We start from the raw sequence: 16,264 nt of genomic DNA on the forward strand, positions 1-16,264 counted from the left end.
ATTCAACTTTAGCTTTCAAGAGGTATTTAAAATTTTTTGCTTGTTAATAGTTTTTCAGCTCACCTGCCAACAAGTTTGAGGAGATTTCCTTTCTAAGATAAACTGAGTCAGTGGTGAAGGTTCCAACTCATATTTATCAAAAGGAAGTTTGTCAATAACCATAGGTTCGCAATCTGTACAGGAAAACTTCACTACAGGATGAGATGTACGAGGTGGCTAGAGAAGAAAGTATAATTATTATCATGCACATAAAATACCAGAAATAAATTTACTTTAAAATATTTCCATTAAAATTTAGCTGCTCATTTTGGTAATGAATTTGACTTATTACTAAAAGCAGCATAAGGCTAAAGAAAACCTTGATGTTAAAACACTTGAAAATCTTTACTAGAATTACACGCAACATTTTAGAGCTAAATACTAATTTTTACATGTAAGTGACAAGTATATAAAGACCTTAATAGTCCTTACCTATTTAACTTGTTCATAGTAGTGACTTTGGAACTAATCATACACCTTCATCCGTTTTTTTAATACATAAGATTCAGACACATGTTTTGTTAATATATATACAAATTTATATAATATACGAATACATAAAATAGCAAACTAAATATAAATCTAAATTTACTCTAAATATATCTTAAAACTAAATATAAATCTAACTAAACAGTAGTGGCTCCCAAATCGAATCTGCCTGTCCTCCCCTATACCAGACTCTATGCTAAAACTCATGTTGATCATCGTACATTTCTTCATATATCTATATCTTATATGTCAACCCCTGGCATACTGCTTTTGCCCGTGTATGTTACCAACATACTTAACTTTTAGAGGAAAAACTTGTTAAGAGCCACTTTCTGGGTTTTTTTGGTTAATCATATATATATATATATATATATATATATATATATATATATATATATAGTAATTAGAAGGGTTGCATTATATTCACCAGATAGAAGGTGCATTACTTCACAAACATTGATACCCTTTCTCATGTCTTGGTCCCCATTTCCCTCCCTCCACTCCGCCCCTCATCTTGTTTTACCCCCTTCCTTATCCTATTTCAAATAACCAAATGTGCATATATACAATATATGAGATAACAAGGTGAAATACTGTAACAAATATGAGATAACCAAGGGACAGCAAAAGAGATGAGAGATAACATAGTACATTAAGGACAACAATCACACATTATATGGCCTTTGTTTCTATATCCTGGAGGTCCTTTCATTTAGTGTCATACTACATGGCCTTATGTATCTAGGTTTTGTTCTATTGTAAATCTCTGCTAGGAGAGCCCAAGTTTTCTACTGATTATGACAAATGAGGGAAACCATTAACAACAGATGCTAGAGGGGATGTGGCCAGGAGGGATCACTACTACACTGCTGGTGGGAATGCAAACTCGTTCAACCACTATGGAAAGCAGTATGGCAGTTCCTCAAATATAGAGCTCCTCTATGACCCAGCAATTCCACTCCTTGTCATTTACCCAATCATCCAGAAACAAGGACAGACTAAACCCACTAGCACAATGTTCATTGCAGCACTATCTGCCATAGCAAAGATATGGAACGAACCCAGATGCCCCTCAGTTGATGAGTAGATCAACAAGATGTGGATTTATACGCAATGGAATTCTGTGCTGATGTCAGAAAGAACTGCCCCATTTGTAAGGAAATGGAAAGGCTTAGAAAAAAATCATATTAAGTAACCCAGACTCAAAGGAACATAGGCTCAAGAGCCACCTTCTTTTTTTTTTTAAATTGTAATTAATAGGAAGGTTACATTATATTCACCAGATAGAAGGTGCATTACTTCACACACATTGATACCCTTTTTCATGTCTTGGTCCCCATTTCCCTCCCCCCATCAAGAGCCACTTTCTTTTTTTCTTTTTTTCTTTTTTTTTTTTTATTAGCAGGCAGTTTTATTCACCAATGGTGTTGTATTGCTAAAGAAGCTAATGAAATCTCCATCATACCATACAAAGTTTGATATTTGGAATAAAGAAGATAACAGTCCTACTGTGTGCGAGGTGAATTATACATATGTAGAAATTCCTTTTATACAGGTAGAAGCAGAAAGGAATCTGAAATAATTTTTAAGTAGACACAAAAAGAATTTCCAATCAGAGCTACCCATAAATGACTGGTCCTCAGAGGCCCATCCAAGGCTGCTTTTCCTGTGGCTCTCAGTCCTGTCTTGAAGAGCCACTTTCTAAGAGACTGTCCTAACACCTCTTCCCAACTATCAGGATCCTCTGACTACATTCTACACTCTATTGTAGCTAACACCTTGTACTAGTACCATGTATACAAATCTGACTTTCCTCTAGAAAATTAACATTCAAAAAGGTAAACACGGGATAGGAGTTTGGCCTAGTGGTAGAGTGCTTGCCTAGCATGCAGGAAGACCTGGGTTCAATTCCTCAGTACCACATACATAGTCTATGAAACTCTTATCTCTAACCACCCAAAGTCAGAATTAGAGCTGTGGCTCAAGTGGCTACACTAGATTTAGAGTCCAAAGAAAAAGGAATCTAATGTTTAGGGTTCAAAAAAGGGACTTTATATTCATGATTCAATACCCAGATAATAATGAAAATATAAAATAGTACTGGATTCTAAAGAAAACACATTATTTTTTCTATAGTAGCTTATCATAGCATCTATAGTAGCTTATCATAGCATCTTATTCCTGAAAATGAGCCATACCTTTAACTGACAATAGTTCTTAAAATTAGGATGAAAGGCAGCTAAGCTATTATGTAGTCCAGTCCCTCTGGTACTTACTAGTGTTGGAGAATTCTGATCTGGCCAAAAAGACTCTGGAACAGGCCAATGGCCTATAGGAACCCCCGTTTTAGGATTTGGTCTGACATATATGAGTTTGTGACAGCTATGCCAAGGTTGAGACCCAAAAGGCCTTGATATATCTGGCTGCCCATCTATAGCAAAGAAATTAAGACAAAGTATATATTATTAAAAGGAAAAACACAATAAAGTTTATCTATTATTTTTTATTAAAAATATTTTAATAAAAGTATCCTGATAATTTCTTCATATTGGGATATTCTTTTTCTTAAGTAGAATATTATGACTGCTGAATACTTAAACTGTAATCCACACTAAGTTGTAATAGCTAAATTGTAATTTACTCAACAGTAAAGTCTATAAATTTCAACTATGAGTCCATAGCTGACACAGAGTCCCATAGCATGCCTGGTCTGTCCAGTCAGGACATGAACAATATGCTTCATGCTGAATATCTGCTTAATGAGTGATTATGTTTTCCCCACCTAATGGTTATGGGTAGTAGTTTGCTTTCTTTGTCACTGTATTCCCAGTGTCAAAAACAGTGCCAGCACAGGACGAGGTGGCTCATGCCTGTAATCCTAGCTACTCAGAAGGCTGAGATCTGAGGATCCAGGTTCAAAGCCAGCCCAGGCACTAAAGTCCATGAACCACTTATCTCCAATTAACTACCAGAAAACAGGAAGTGGGGCTGTGGCTTGAGGGTAGCGCGGTAGCCTTGACCTAAGAGCTCAGGGACAGTGCCCAGGCCCGTTTAAGCCCCACGACCGACCAAAAAAAAAAAAAAAAAAAAGCCAGTGCCAGGTATACCACGTACTATTTAATTACTACTAAATGGGTATTTCTGGAGCTACAGCTCAGTTAATAGCACTTACCTAAAACGTAGAAGACCCTGGTTTGGATGCCTAACACTTGAATTTAAGAATTATTCCTTACAAATCACTTTTACTGAAGTCTAGTAACAAAAAGGAAACAAAAAAAATCCCTCCACAAATTTATACACAAAAAAATCTACGTTTGATCCAAGTAAGTTCTAGCAAAAGAACAATTCTTCTTTTCAACATATTCAGTAAACATTTAGTCAGTATCTAAACCAAGTAAAGGTACATTCTATGTGTAACAATTTTTATATTCATTTTTAAAAACCAGACACAATGATACAATTTAAGTCTTATCATCTACCTACTCTTTATACTTCCTCAACATACATATTAAACTCTGTATTCTTTCTTGTCTCCCAATTACTTCACCTAGTAGGACACATGTACCAAGGGTCATTAATAAATGACTCTCTAATTTTTGAAATAAATCTCAGTTTACAAACCATCCATAGGTTCTACTGTAACACCTTAGACTCACTGGCTCTTGTAAATAGTTCATGATTATAAAATAGAGTGAAGATCTGTGAGGCTAGGCAAGAGCTTAAAAACTTGATTCCTCAATTTTGGACCTCAGAAATCATTAGTTCTGATTAGTTAATCCTTGGAACAAAAGTAGTTAAGAAATTACTCACCTAAGGCAGAACACTGACTTAATAGGGACATTGGAAAAGCAAAATACTGGACAGGTGATTATATCTAGAGAAGACAAGTAAGTTTATCTAGAAATGCTTTAAAAAGACGTTTAGAAGAAATGAGATTAGTTTTAACACGTTGATAATTTGACCTTGCTGATCTTAAGGCCAATTTATAGGTTTTCACTTCTAGTTTAATAATTTAAAAGCAAATTCATATGTCTACAAGAAAAATTCAATAATACCTTCTACAGGGGAAGGGTCTGGTCCTGCTTTTTCAAAGTTTATTACGACCCCACTTTGTACTTTCTGCACCAAGGACTCCAGACACTGATTAAGCATTCTTGGAGAACATACAGAGTATGAACGGCCTAAGATAAAACATAAAAAATAAAGAATAAAGTAAACTAGTTAGTTGTAAGACCTCCTACCTTTTAGTAAAAACTAGAGGCAGGGTTTCAGACTAATGAACAGAAATTCAATGGTAAAGGTTGACATTTCATAATCTTACAGAGAATCAACAAAAATTACTTCCAAACAACAAGCCCATCTTGTGAGTATAAATTTTTTTTCTTCTAAGTGCAGGAAACAAAGAAAACTCAATGTGAACAAATGACAATGAAAAAAGTTAGATACACTAGGTATGGTATGTATAAAACACTATTCTGGCAATATACCTTTTAACACAATACACATACAACCTTCAGTACCAATCCAACCAACCCTGAGACACATTTAGCAGTAAATAATAATTATTTAACTGGTTTGTAGGCTGCTGATTATTTTAAATATCTATATCTTGATATTAATGGTAACATGTTTTTCTGAGTTTCACTTGGGTTAAACAGTTGAAAATTACTATCTTGCCGTGTGTGTCTGTGTGTGTGTGTGTCCTGGAGATTAAATTCAAGGCGTGTGTGTGTGTGTGTGTGTGTGTGTGTGTGTGTGTCCGTCCTGGAGCTTAAATTCAAGGCCTAGTCAGTGTCCTGAGCTTTCTGGTTCAAGGTTAGTATTCTACCACTTGAGTTACTGTTTCACTTCTCCACTTTTGATGGCTAACTGAAGATTATTAAGATTATTGGAAATTAGTGTTACCTCTCATAAGATCAGAGTTTTTTTCTGCCCAGGCTGGCTTTGAACCATGAACCTCAAATTTCAGCCTCCTGAGTAGCTGGAATTACAGGCTCGAGCAACAGAAGCCTTGTTCCTAATTTGCTCCTCTGATATTTTAATTAATTTTAATTTCTACTATAAAATGTTGATCTACACGAAATATTAAAGGCCTTTACAACAGGTAAAAATCAATCTTCAACCAAATACCCTGTAATATTATTTACAATAAGCTCAATATGAAGCCCTATTATTATACAAATTCAGCCAATTATTTGTAAACAAAAGCTTTATCGTATTTGACAAATCAATTTACCCACTTTGTAAAGGCTACTTAGTAAAAGGAAGTAACGATTCAGTCCTTTAAAAAATGATTCATACAACAATGCTGGTGGTATTATAATATCAGACTTCAAACTCTACTATAGAGCCATAATAACAAAAACTGCTTGGTATTGGCACAAAACCAGACCAGAAGATCAGTGGAACAGAATAGAAGACCCAGAAATAGAATCACATAACTATAGGCAACTTGTATTTGACAAAGGAGCCAAAGATATACAATGGAACAAACACAGTCTATTCAATTATTGGTGCTGGCAAAACTGGGCAGCCACATGCAGAAAACTAAAAATTGACTCTAGCCTTTCGCCATGCACAAGCATTAACTCAAAGTGGATCAAAGACCTCAATGTCAGACCGAAAACTGCTACATAATAAAGTAGGAGAGACACTGGAACTCACAGGCATAGGCAAAAGATTACTGAACAGAATCCCAGGGTCATAACAGATTGGAGAGAGACTCGATAAATGGGACTACCTAAAAATAAAAAAGTTTCTGTACAGATAAAAACAGTCACAAAAGTAGGGAAAGAGACAACCAACTGGGAAAAGATATTCACCGACAATACATCTGACAAATGCTTAATATCCAATATCTACAGAGAACTCAAGAAACTAATCCCCCCCAAACCCAATAAACCATTCACTAAATGGGCAAGGGCACTAAAGAGAGACTTATCAGAAGAGATTAAAATGTCAGAAAAGCATATGAGAAAATGTTCATCATCTATGGTCATAAAGGAAATGCAAATAAAAACAACCCTAAGATACCACCTTACCCCAACAAGAATGGCCAAGATTTGGAACTCAGACAATGACAGATGCTGGCGGGGTTGTGGAGAAAAAGGAACCCTACTACACTGCTGGTGGGATTGCAAACTAGTTCATCCACTCTGGAAAGCAGTGTGGAGGTTTTTTTTTTTTTTTTTTTTTTGCCAGTCCTGGGCTTGAGCTCAGGGCCTGAGCACTGTCCTTGGACTTTCTCAAGGCTAGAGCTCTACCACTTGAGCCTCAGCACCACTTCCGGCTTTTTTCTATGTATGTGGTACCAAGGAATTGAACCCAGGTCTTCGCACATGCTAGGCAAGCACTTTAACCACTAGGCCAAACTCCTGGCCCCAGTGTGGAGGTTTCTTAAAGAACTGAAAATAGACCTTCCCTATGATCCCGCCATACCACTTCTGGGCATCTCTCCTGAACAGCATGACCCAAGGTATTATAAGGACACCTGCTCAGCTATGTTCATCTCTGCACTATTCACAATAGTCAGGCGATGGAAACAATGCAGATGCCCTACTGCAGATGAATGGATACAGAAAATGTGGTATATATACACAATGGAATTCTACATAGCCAACAGACAAGATAAAATAATGGCATTCTCAGGGAAGTGGATGAACCTAGAGCGAATCATGTTGAGTGAGACAAGTCAAGACCTAAGGAACAAAAAGCGCATGGTATCCTTAATTCGTGGATATCAGATCCAAACAGTACAAGAGCGAGGACTCAATAACTGCATACTCAAAGCTATGGACATGGTAATGGAAATATAAACATAACTGTATAGACATAAAAACCTATGACTCTATAGATATAATGTTTTACTTCACAAATTAATATGTATCTATGATATACAAACCCTTAGCCTAATTTTCATTAAATTCTAAATACTAAGTCCCTTGAACACTTGTTTGTTAAACTTGTCATTTAAAATATGATGTAAAAATCAACATTAATAAATTCTTTAATAAAAAATATATGATTCAATACTTAAAAAATAAACATTATATGATAAGCAATGACTCTGGTAATTATGAAACTCCTATACCCATGTCTACTCTTATTGTCATCTCTTGTTTTCAGTGGTTTGCTCAGCAAGCACTCAACCATGAAAGCCTCATCCCCTAATCCTTTTTTGTTTGTTTTAGCTTATTTTTCAGAGAGGATATCATAGTTTTGCCTCACCTTCCCTAAGGCCTCCCTGGTAGTGAGCATGGCAGGTTTTTTATCACCATATCCAGCATAATGACTGAAATGAATCTCAAAAAACTTTTTGAGGGGCTGGGAGTTTGGCCTAGTGGTAGAGTGCTTGCCTAGCATGCACCAGGACATGTGTTTGATTCCTCGGTACCACATACATAGAAAAAAGCTGGAAGTGGTGCTGTAACTCAAGTGGTAGAGCTCTAGCCTTGAGAAAAGTCCAAGGACAGTGCTCGGCCCCTGAGTTCAAGCCCCACAACTGGGAAAAAACAAACCCCAAAAAACTTTTTCACTGGTCTTTTCTCAAACAGATCTCCAACTTGACTATCTAGAATACAGAAACAAACCACAATGCTCAGTTGTTCTAATCATTTAAAAATAATCTGTTTAGTGGTGGTAATCCTACTTATTCATAGAGGCTGAGCTCTGAGGATCAAGGTTCAAAGCCAGCCAAGGACTCTTAACTCCAATTAACCTCTAGAAAAAAGGCAGTACTCTTGAGCTAAAGAGGTCAGGGACAGTGCCCAGGCCAGGCCGAGTTCAATCCCCATGACCCACAAAAGAAAACAAACAAAGAACCTCTAGAAAAAGGGAAGGGGGCTTGGTTCAAGGGTAGGGCAATAGTCTTGAGCTGAAGAGCTCAGGGACAGCATCCAGGCCAAGTTCAAGCTCCATGACCCACAAAAAAAAAGAAAGAAAGAAAGAAAGAAAGAAACTATGGTTAATTCTGTCTACTCTTCTAACTGATGCCATTAATTTATCAAATAGAAAATAAATTTATGATCTTAGTATGATATATAACTACTAATAAAAACTTTTGGAAATTAAAAAAATAAACAGGAGATACTTAGCAACTAAAATTCATCATGGTCAGGCGCCCATGGCTCACACCTGTCATCATAGCTACTTAGGACAGTGAGACATGAAGATCTCAGTTCAAGCTAACTTAGGTAGGAAAATCTATGAAACTCTTACTCACAATTAACCACCAAAAAGCTCGGAAATCTCAAATGGTAAAGCGCTAAGCTTTGAGCAAAGAAGGTAAGGGACAGGGTCCAGGCCCTGAGAGTTCAAGCCCCAATATCAGCACATACACATACAAGAAACAAACAACAACAAAAAATCTACCCATTATAAATAACAAATAAAAATCCACTAATTATTTTGAAACTAAAATGACAAAGTTTGTAAAGTAAAAATCTTACATCCTATGTAATTTAAATCTTATATCCTGATAATGCTTCTCTCACCCCTTAGAACATATATTTTCACCAAAGCATCAAGTTTCTAAAAGCACTGTAACTGTGGAAAAAAACGGTAATAATATTGCTGGGGACCAGTAGCCCACGCCAATAATCCTTGCTAACTCAGAAGGCTGAGATCTGAGGATCATGGTTCAAAGACAGCTAGGGCACAAGTCTACGAGATTTTATATCTAATTAACTCCCAGAAAATCTGAAGTGGTGTTGCTGTGGCTAAATGTGGTAGAGTACTAGCCTTGAGCTAAAGTGCTCAAGGACAGTGCCCAGGCTCAGAATTCAAGCCCCACAACCAACAGAAGAAAACAAACAAAAAACTGCATCAGTGTACACCTTTATAGGCATGAGCCACCCATGCCACCGCTAAACAGATTAGAATAACTGAGCATTGTGGTTTGTATCTGTAATCTAGATAGTCAAGTTGGAGATGGAAAAGATCTGTTTGAGACAAGTTGGCTCATTTTTTATCATGTTGATATCACACACAAAAAAGCTAAACTGAGCTTTTGGCGCTGCTGCAGGTTTCATGCCATCATGGTTAACGTTCCCAAAACCCGCCGGACTTTCTGTAAGAAGTGAGGCAAGCACCAGCCTCACAAAGTAACACAGTACATGAAGAGCAAGGATTCTCTTTAGGCCTAGAGAAAACATCGCTATGACAGAAAACAGAATGGCTATGGTGATTAAACTAAGCCAATTTTCTGGAAAAAAGCTAAGACCACAAAGAAAATTGTACTGAGACTTGAATGTGTTGAGCCCAACTGCAGATCTAAGAGAATGCTAGCTATTAAAAGATACAAACATTTGAACTGGGTGGAGATAAAAGAAAGGGGCAGATGATCCAGTTCTAAGCTGAAACTTTTATTATAAAAACAGTATCACCGTGATGTCTAAATTCCATCTCTTGTTATGAAGACAATCTTGAGGTCAAATTAAAAAAAAAAAGCTAAACTGAATATAGCAAGTCTAAAGTCAACACTCACATCTTGGTAAAAGCAGCAAAAGAACACTTCTAATTTGAGGTAACTAACGGTCCTTACAAAACAACAAAGTTAAATCTATTTAATCTAGAAAAGCCTAAAATCTTTTAAATAAACTTCTCATTTTTTTTGATATTTTTACCAATATTTCTATCGGATTTTTTTTTGGCCAGTATTAGACAAAAAAAAGTACGTGGCTTGCTTGCTCATATCTGATGTTCTACCACTTGAATCATGCTTCTAGTTGGGCTTTTTGCTAGTTAATTGGAGATGGAGCCTCTAGTTTTCCTGCAAGGACTTGCTTGAAATTGTAATCTTCCAGATATCAGTCTCTCAAGTGGCTAGGATTATGCATGTGAGCCACTGGCACCTGTTCTATTAGACACTTATTAATTTGGTATCATCCTTGTCCCTTCTTCTTTCCCTGCCACTATGCTCATGCAAATTCATAGCACAGTCATTCATCACTAATGGTTCAAGCTAACTGAATCATCTGAGAATCATCCTCAATTCCTTTTACTCTTTGCCCTCATCCTTGGTTGTGGCTTTGCATCATATCACTTCTTACCACGCCTAAATTGAGCTATGTAGATCAAAGTACAATCATCTCCTATACAGTCTGTTTCCATTTTTGCCACTCTATATTTTCATCTTTAAGATATAGAACTTAGATGGCTGGAATGTAGTTCAGTGACAAAGCGCTTGCCTAGCAAGTGCAACATCCTGGGTTTGATCCCCACTACCAAAAAAAACCCCCAAAACCTTAGAAACGGGGACAAAAACATGAGAAGGGGTATCAATGTGTGAGAAATAATGGCACCTGGTTACAAATGGTTATGAGTGTAACTTATACATTATCCCAAAAATTTTAAAAAAAGATATAGAACTCAGATGTTATTTTCTATCAAAAACTATTCAATGACTTCCATAAGAGCTGGAAAACAGAAAAAAAAAATAATACTATGGACCAGAAAGTTAGTCAATATTTGGCTACTACACACCTTTCTAAACCTAGCAGTTACTCTCTACTCCTCCCTAAGTAAGCTAGATCACCTCTTCAAAAGCAAACTTAGCTAAGAATAACCACTCTCAGCTTCAAGTTATTCTCTAATCTCTATCTCTAATTTTCCCCAATAGTATGTACTCTTCCTAAAATCCATATTTTACTTCATATAATTTTGTCTCTAAATCCAAAATTACAAATTTTGTCTATCATTCCTAATGTATTACCAGCATCAAGAACTGTCATGTGGAATACAGTGGGCACTCAGTATCTACAAAGAAAAATGCTTACAATGACACTGTATAGCTTTTTAAAAATGCATATATAATATGTATCTATGACATTCAAACCCTCAGCCTAATTTTAATTATGTTCAAAAATCTTAAGTGCCAGTGATTGTATATAGATTCTCTTCTTGAATATGTGTTTGTTAAATGTTATTTGAAATATGGTGTAAAAATCAATGTTAATAAATTCTTTAATAAAAATAAATAAAATAAAAATGCATATATAAAGGTATTAACAATGTACTTTTTACTGGAACATGAATTACATAATGTGAAAAAAATCAATTTTCATAACACATATACACATATTTCTTGTTGCTACTAATCTAAAAAGATACACAAGACTGTTAGTGACTGCATAGTTGTTTAGCACAATATTAGAGGGTATTAGTGTTTGTTGTTCTTACTACTTCTCTGGTACTTTAGCTCTAAAACTTCCCTCAGTAATTTTTTTTTATTTCTTGACTAATTCTTCTGATACCAATACATTGCTACACTAAGAGTAACTTTGAATCCTCCAACTCTAGAGATATTCCTAAAGATTACCAATTACTATACTATATCCCAAAGTTCTTTTCAGATCCTTTCTGTTTAATTATTCACTTCATTTCATACTTTGAATATTTCATACCCCCAAACATTATATTTTAGTACATGTAGTATCAGAACTTTACCATAATTTTAAGTTAATTTCAAAATAAGTTGTGATAAGCAAATTCCAATGTGAAAACATGTAAGTTGCAACTACAAAGTCTTTTACAATCACTGAAGAAAAAAATTCTAGATTAAAAACAACAATACAGAATCTTTCAAGTAGATCAATTTAAAGGTGAAATATTTTATAACTACAAAAGTAATTCTATAATTTAAAAAAAAGCAGTTACTTTACTAACAATATTACAAATGTACAGGAAATGTTAACAATAAATGTTAAAATTAGACATATATGTACCTTCTTTCTTCTGTGAACTAAATCATAAAGGCATTACAATTCAGCAAATCCTCTAAAATAGAAACATTTAATAATGTAAATATTATTACTTACCTACTTCAAATAGCTCTATTTACAAGGCTTATCGTAGTTGCCCTTAAGTTTGTAGACTGCCCAAACTCATAGAATATTATAAGAAAAGTCACCTAAAATACTAATTAAAACTCATACCTTCTTCTTCCTTTGGAGCAAAGTTATAATTGACAGTGTAGAGCCCGACTATATATAGAGACCACACTGGAGGCCGCTCATGGGTGAAATAATAGGATGCCTTAGGTGAGACAAAAGCTCTATGAAACACTATTCCCATGTATGTGTTACTCATTAGTAGGTATTGAGCCCTAAGGTTTAGGACAACTCTTGGTATATAGTAAGCAGTCAATGCATATCTATCTATTCCAATCCATTAACCATTATGTGAAGCAATCAATATATATCTACATAAAATAAATCTACCCATTGTAGAAGGAAGTGGTGCTGAGGCTCAAGTGGTAGAGCTCTAGCCTTGAGAAAATCCAAGGACAGCACTCAGGCCCTGAGCTCAAGCCCAGGACTGGCAAAATTAGAAAGAAAGAAAGAAAGAAAGTAAGAGAGAGAGAGAGAGAGAGAGATAAAGAGAGAGAGAGATAGAGAGAAGGGATCCATAAAGTTGCATAAAATTTCACTAATGGCCGGAGTTTGGCCTAGTGGTTGTTTGCCTAGCATACACAAAGACTTGGTTTTGATTCCTCAGAACCACATACATAGAAAAAAAAAGACAGAAGTGGTGCTGTGGTTCAAGTGGTAGAGCCCTAGCCTTGAGAAAGCCCAAGGACAGTGCTCAGGCCCTGAGTTAAAGCCCCAGGACTGGCAAAAAAATAAATAAATAAAAATAAATAAATAAACTTCACTACCGTTTCCTCTAATTTACCTTCCTACTCCCTTGCCTCGGAAAAAAAATTGTAAAGGTAACTACCCATCAACTGGATAATGAAATGCTTCTGAGAACACTGTTTACAGAAAATAATGTTACAGCATGTCTAAATTGTTGGTGATAATTGTAGATAGGAAAACTTGGGTATTAACTTCAGCCATTTCAATTTGGGTTAAAAAAAAAATCACTCATTATGAGATCCAATAGCAGTAATCACACTCTCTTCAAATCAAGATTACAGACTATCCCTTATAAATTAATTAACTTGTTACCTTGGTAAACAACAACAAAAATCAGTTTTGGAAGTATACATTTTAACAGATTCAGAAAATCTCTGCTTTAAGTCATTGAATTACTGCCAGCAAAAGGAAGCACACAAACAAAACAAAAAAACACTCCCTCCCTCCATCCCTGCACAAACTTACCACCAGTCACTTCACACATGGGTGTGATGGCAGAGTCATCTAAAGGAACACCTGTCAACTGTTCTGATTCTACTGACATAGTGCCAGGCAACCGCAACACTAATGCAAAGAGTCTCTGATCCCAACGAAAAGGTTCCTTGGTCAATTCACTTCCAGGCAAAGGTGAATTAAGAGGTAAATGGAGCTGAAAATAACAGGGAAAACAGTAACAGCAAAATCAGTAACCTTTCTAGACACTACTTTTTAGACACATATTAAAACTTTGAGTTTCCTACCATTCTAAAATAACAAGTTAAAAAATAAAAACAAAGTAAGGCACTGGTAGCTCATGCCTGTAATCCTAGCTACTCAGGTGGTTGAGATCTAAGGATTTCAAAGCCAAATGGGGCAGGAAAGTCCCATGAGACTCTAATTCTAGTGGCTATCCCAGAAAACTGGAAGTGGTGATATGGCTCAAGTAGTAAAGTGCTATCCTTGAACACAAAGAGGGTTGGGGATAACACCAGGCCCTGAGTTCAAAGACAACCAACAAAAAAATAAAAATAGATAAATAATAAAAACATGTGGTATAGCAGTACTCTCTTAGCGTGCATAAAGCCCTCGGTTGAATTCCTCAGTATCACATACACAGCAGAAGTGGAGCTCAAGTGGTAGAGCACTAGCCTTGAGCAAAAGAAGCTCAGGCACAATGCCCAGGCCCTGAGTTCAAGGCCCAGGACAGGCAATAAATAAAGAAAGAAATTAAAAAAAAAAAAACACGTCATATATACCTAATACTATGCACACATGCTTTTTCTTACTTTTTATTGTAAAGAACTGACTTGAAAGAAATAGTCTATGTAATATATTTCACATTTATATTCAGCTACCCATCAGGTGATTCTATTTTTAATTAAATCACTTAATAACTGAAAAAAACTGATAAAAATCTTACTATTGGAAGTGGTGCTAGTAGGGGTAGGGCAGTAGCCTTGAGCTGAAGAGCTCAGGGACAACATCCAAGCCCAGAGTTCAAGCACAACTGATAATAAAAATAAAAATAAATCTTACTGGGCCGGGAGTTTGGCCTAGTGGTGGAGTGCTTGCCTAGTATGCATGAAGTCCCAGGTTCAATTCCTCGGTACCACATACATAGAAAAAAAGCCAGAAGTGGCGCTGAGGCTCAAGTGGTAGAGCTCTAGCCTTGAGAAAGTCCAAGGTACTCAGACTCTGAGCTCAAGCTCAGGACTGTCAAAAATAAAATAAAATAAATCTTACTATTGCTATATGTGTGTGTATACATGTAGGTCTCAGAAAACAACAACAATAACAACCATCTCAGTTCATGTCAGGACTTCTGTTATACATTAGCAGCCTGAAACATCTTATTCCATAGCAATTTTAAATATACTTCATTTTATAAAAGACATATACTCTCAAAGCATTTGCATGAAATAAAAGTAAATTTTGTCAATAATTACATATCAAAAGTATTAAAGAGGGTTGATGGCATGGCTCAGTTGGTAAAGCCAATGAGCAAAAATGGACATGGGTACCAAATTTGACTTCCAATCTTGAACCAAGAAAAAAGAATATGTTAATGATAGTGTCTTCTCATATGTGAATAAATGTAAAAAGGGCTTTATGGCAGTGGAAGTGGAAGCAGAATTTTACCAAAATAGCTATATCCTTTAGCACAGTATGTTTTTCATCATTCCCATTAGACCTGCTTAATCAGAATGTCTTTCTGCCTTTCTAAGACTCTTAAGAATCTTAATAAGCAAAAGCCAAAGGTGTAGAGTGGGGCATCAGAACTAATGTAAAATAAGAGACAATATAAACAAAAGCAAAGATTTTGAGAGAATCAGAGAAACTGGAAATACACATTACTGGAATTACTAAAAAAATGTTGTTGAAGATATTGTGCTTAGGTATATAAAAATCCCTATCACTTATGAAGTTTAAAAAGATAAACCTTAGAGATTCCCTCCTTGAACACTTGTTTGTTAAACTTGTCATTTAAAATATGATGTAAAAACCAACGTTAATAAATTCTTTAAAAAAAAACAATAAAAAGATAAATCTCCCAGTTAAGGATTTATTATTTCTACAAATATTTTAAGTGTCTTTTTATAACACAGAACACACGTTTAAATTATCAGCTAGTTTATAATTATTTCCTCTTCAACCAAGATCTGTTCTCCTTACAGTAATTTTTAGACTTGGTAAATATGAATTTTAAGCAATTCTATACTAATTCAAAAATCAAAACAGGTCAAAAACAAAGTGTCTTCACTGTCTTATGTCAAACCCATTTAAAAATTTTGATTCTAGCTGGTACTAGTGGCTCAATGCCTATAATCCTAAACTACTTTGGAGACTGAGATCTGAGAATCATGGTTTGAAGTCAGCCCAGGCAAGAAAGTCTGTGCAACTCTTACCTATAATTTCTCTATCAAGAAAGCCAGAAATGGAACTGTGGCTCAAATGGTAGAGCACTCGTCCTTGAGCAAAAAAGAATAGCTGAGGGACAGAGCCTGGGCTCCAAGTACAAGCAAGTCCCAGAATCAACACACAACACACACACACACACACACACACACACACACACACACTCACTCACTCACTCACTCCCTGGTTCTTCTCTAAGAAGAGTT

At 35.8% G+C, this 16,264-nt stretch overlaps 1 protein-coding gene and 1 pseudogene across 2 annotated transcripts in view; one reads left to right on the forward strand and one right to left on the reverse strand.

The window, feature by feature from the left end:
- The window catches only part of Ints6 (integrator complex subunit 6), a 95,937-nt gene that overhangs the window by 19,078 nt on the left and 60,595 nt on the right, over positions 1-16,264 (reverse strand). For both annotated transcript variants that reach the window (XM_090342196.1, XM_090342197.1), the window contains exons 5-8: positions 13,629-13,812; positions 4,584-4,709; positions 2,805-2,959; positions 64-216 (exon numbers count right to left, since the gene is read on the reverse strand). In XM_090342196.1, the coding sequence (XP_090198322.1) occupies positions 64-216; positions 2,805-2,959; positions 4,584-4,709; positions 13,629-13,812 (618 nt within the window). The remainder of the gene's footprint in view (positions 1-63; positions 217-2,804; positions 2,960-4,583; positions 4,710-13,628; positions 13,813-16,264) is intronic.
- Positions 9,557-9,880, forward strand: LOC150057012 (large ribosomal subunit protein eL42-like; annotated as a pseudogene).

The sequence above is a fragment of the Megascapheus bottae genome, chromosome 11 (genome assembly GCF_031878675.1).
Source record: "Megascapheus bottae isolate mThoBot1 chromosome 11, mThoBot2.hap1, whole genome shotgun sequence".
Taxonomy (NCBI): domain Eukaryota; kingdom Metazoa; phylum Chordata; class Mammalia; order Rodentia; family Geomyidae; genus Megascapheus; species Megascapheus bottae.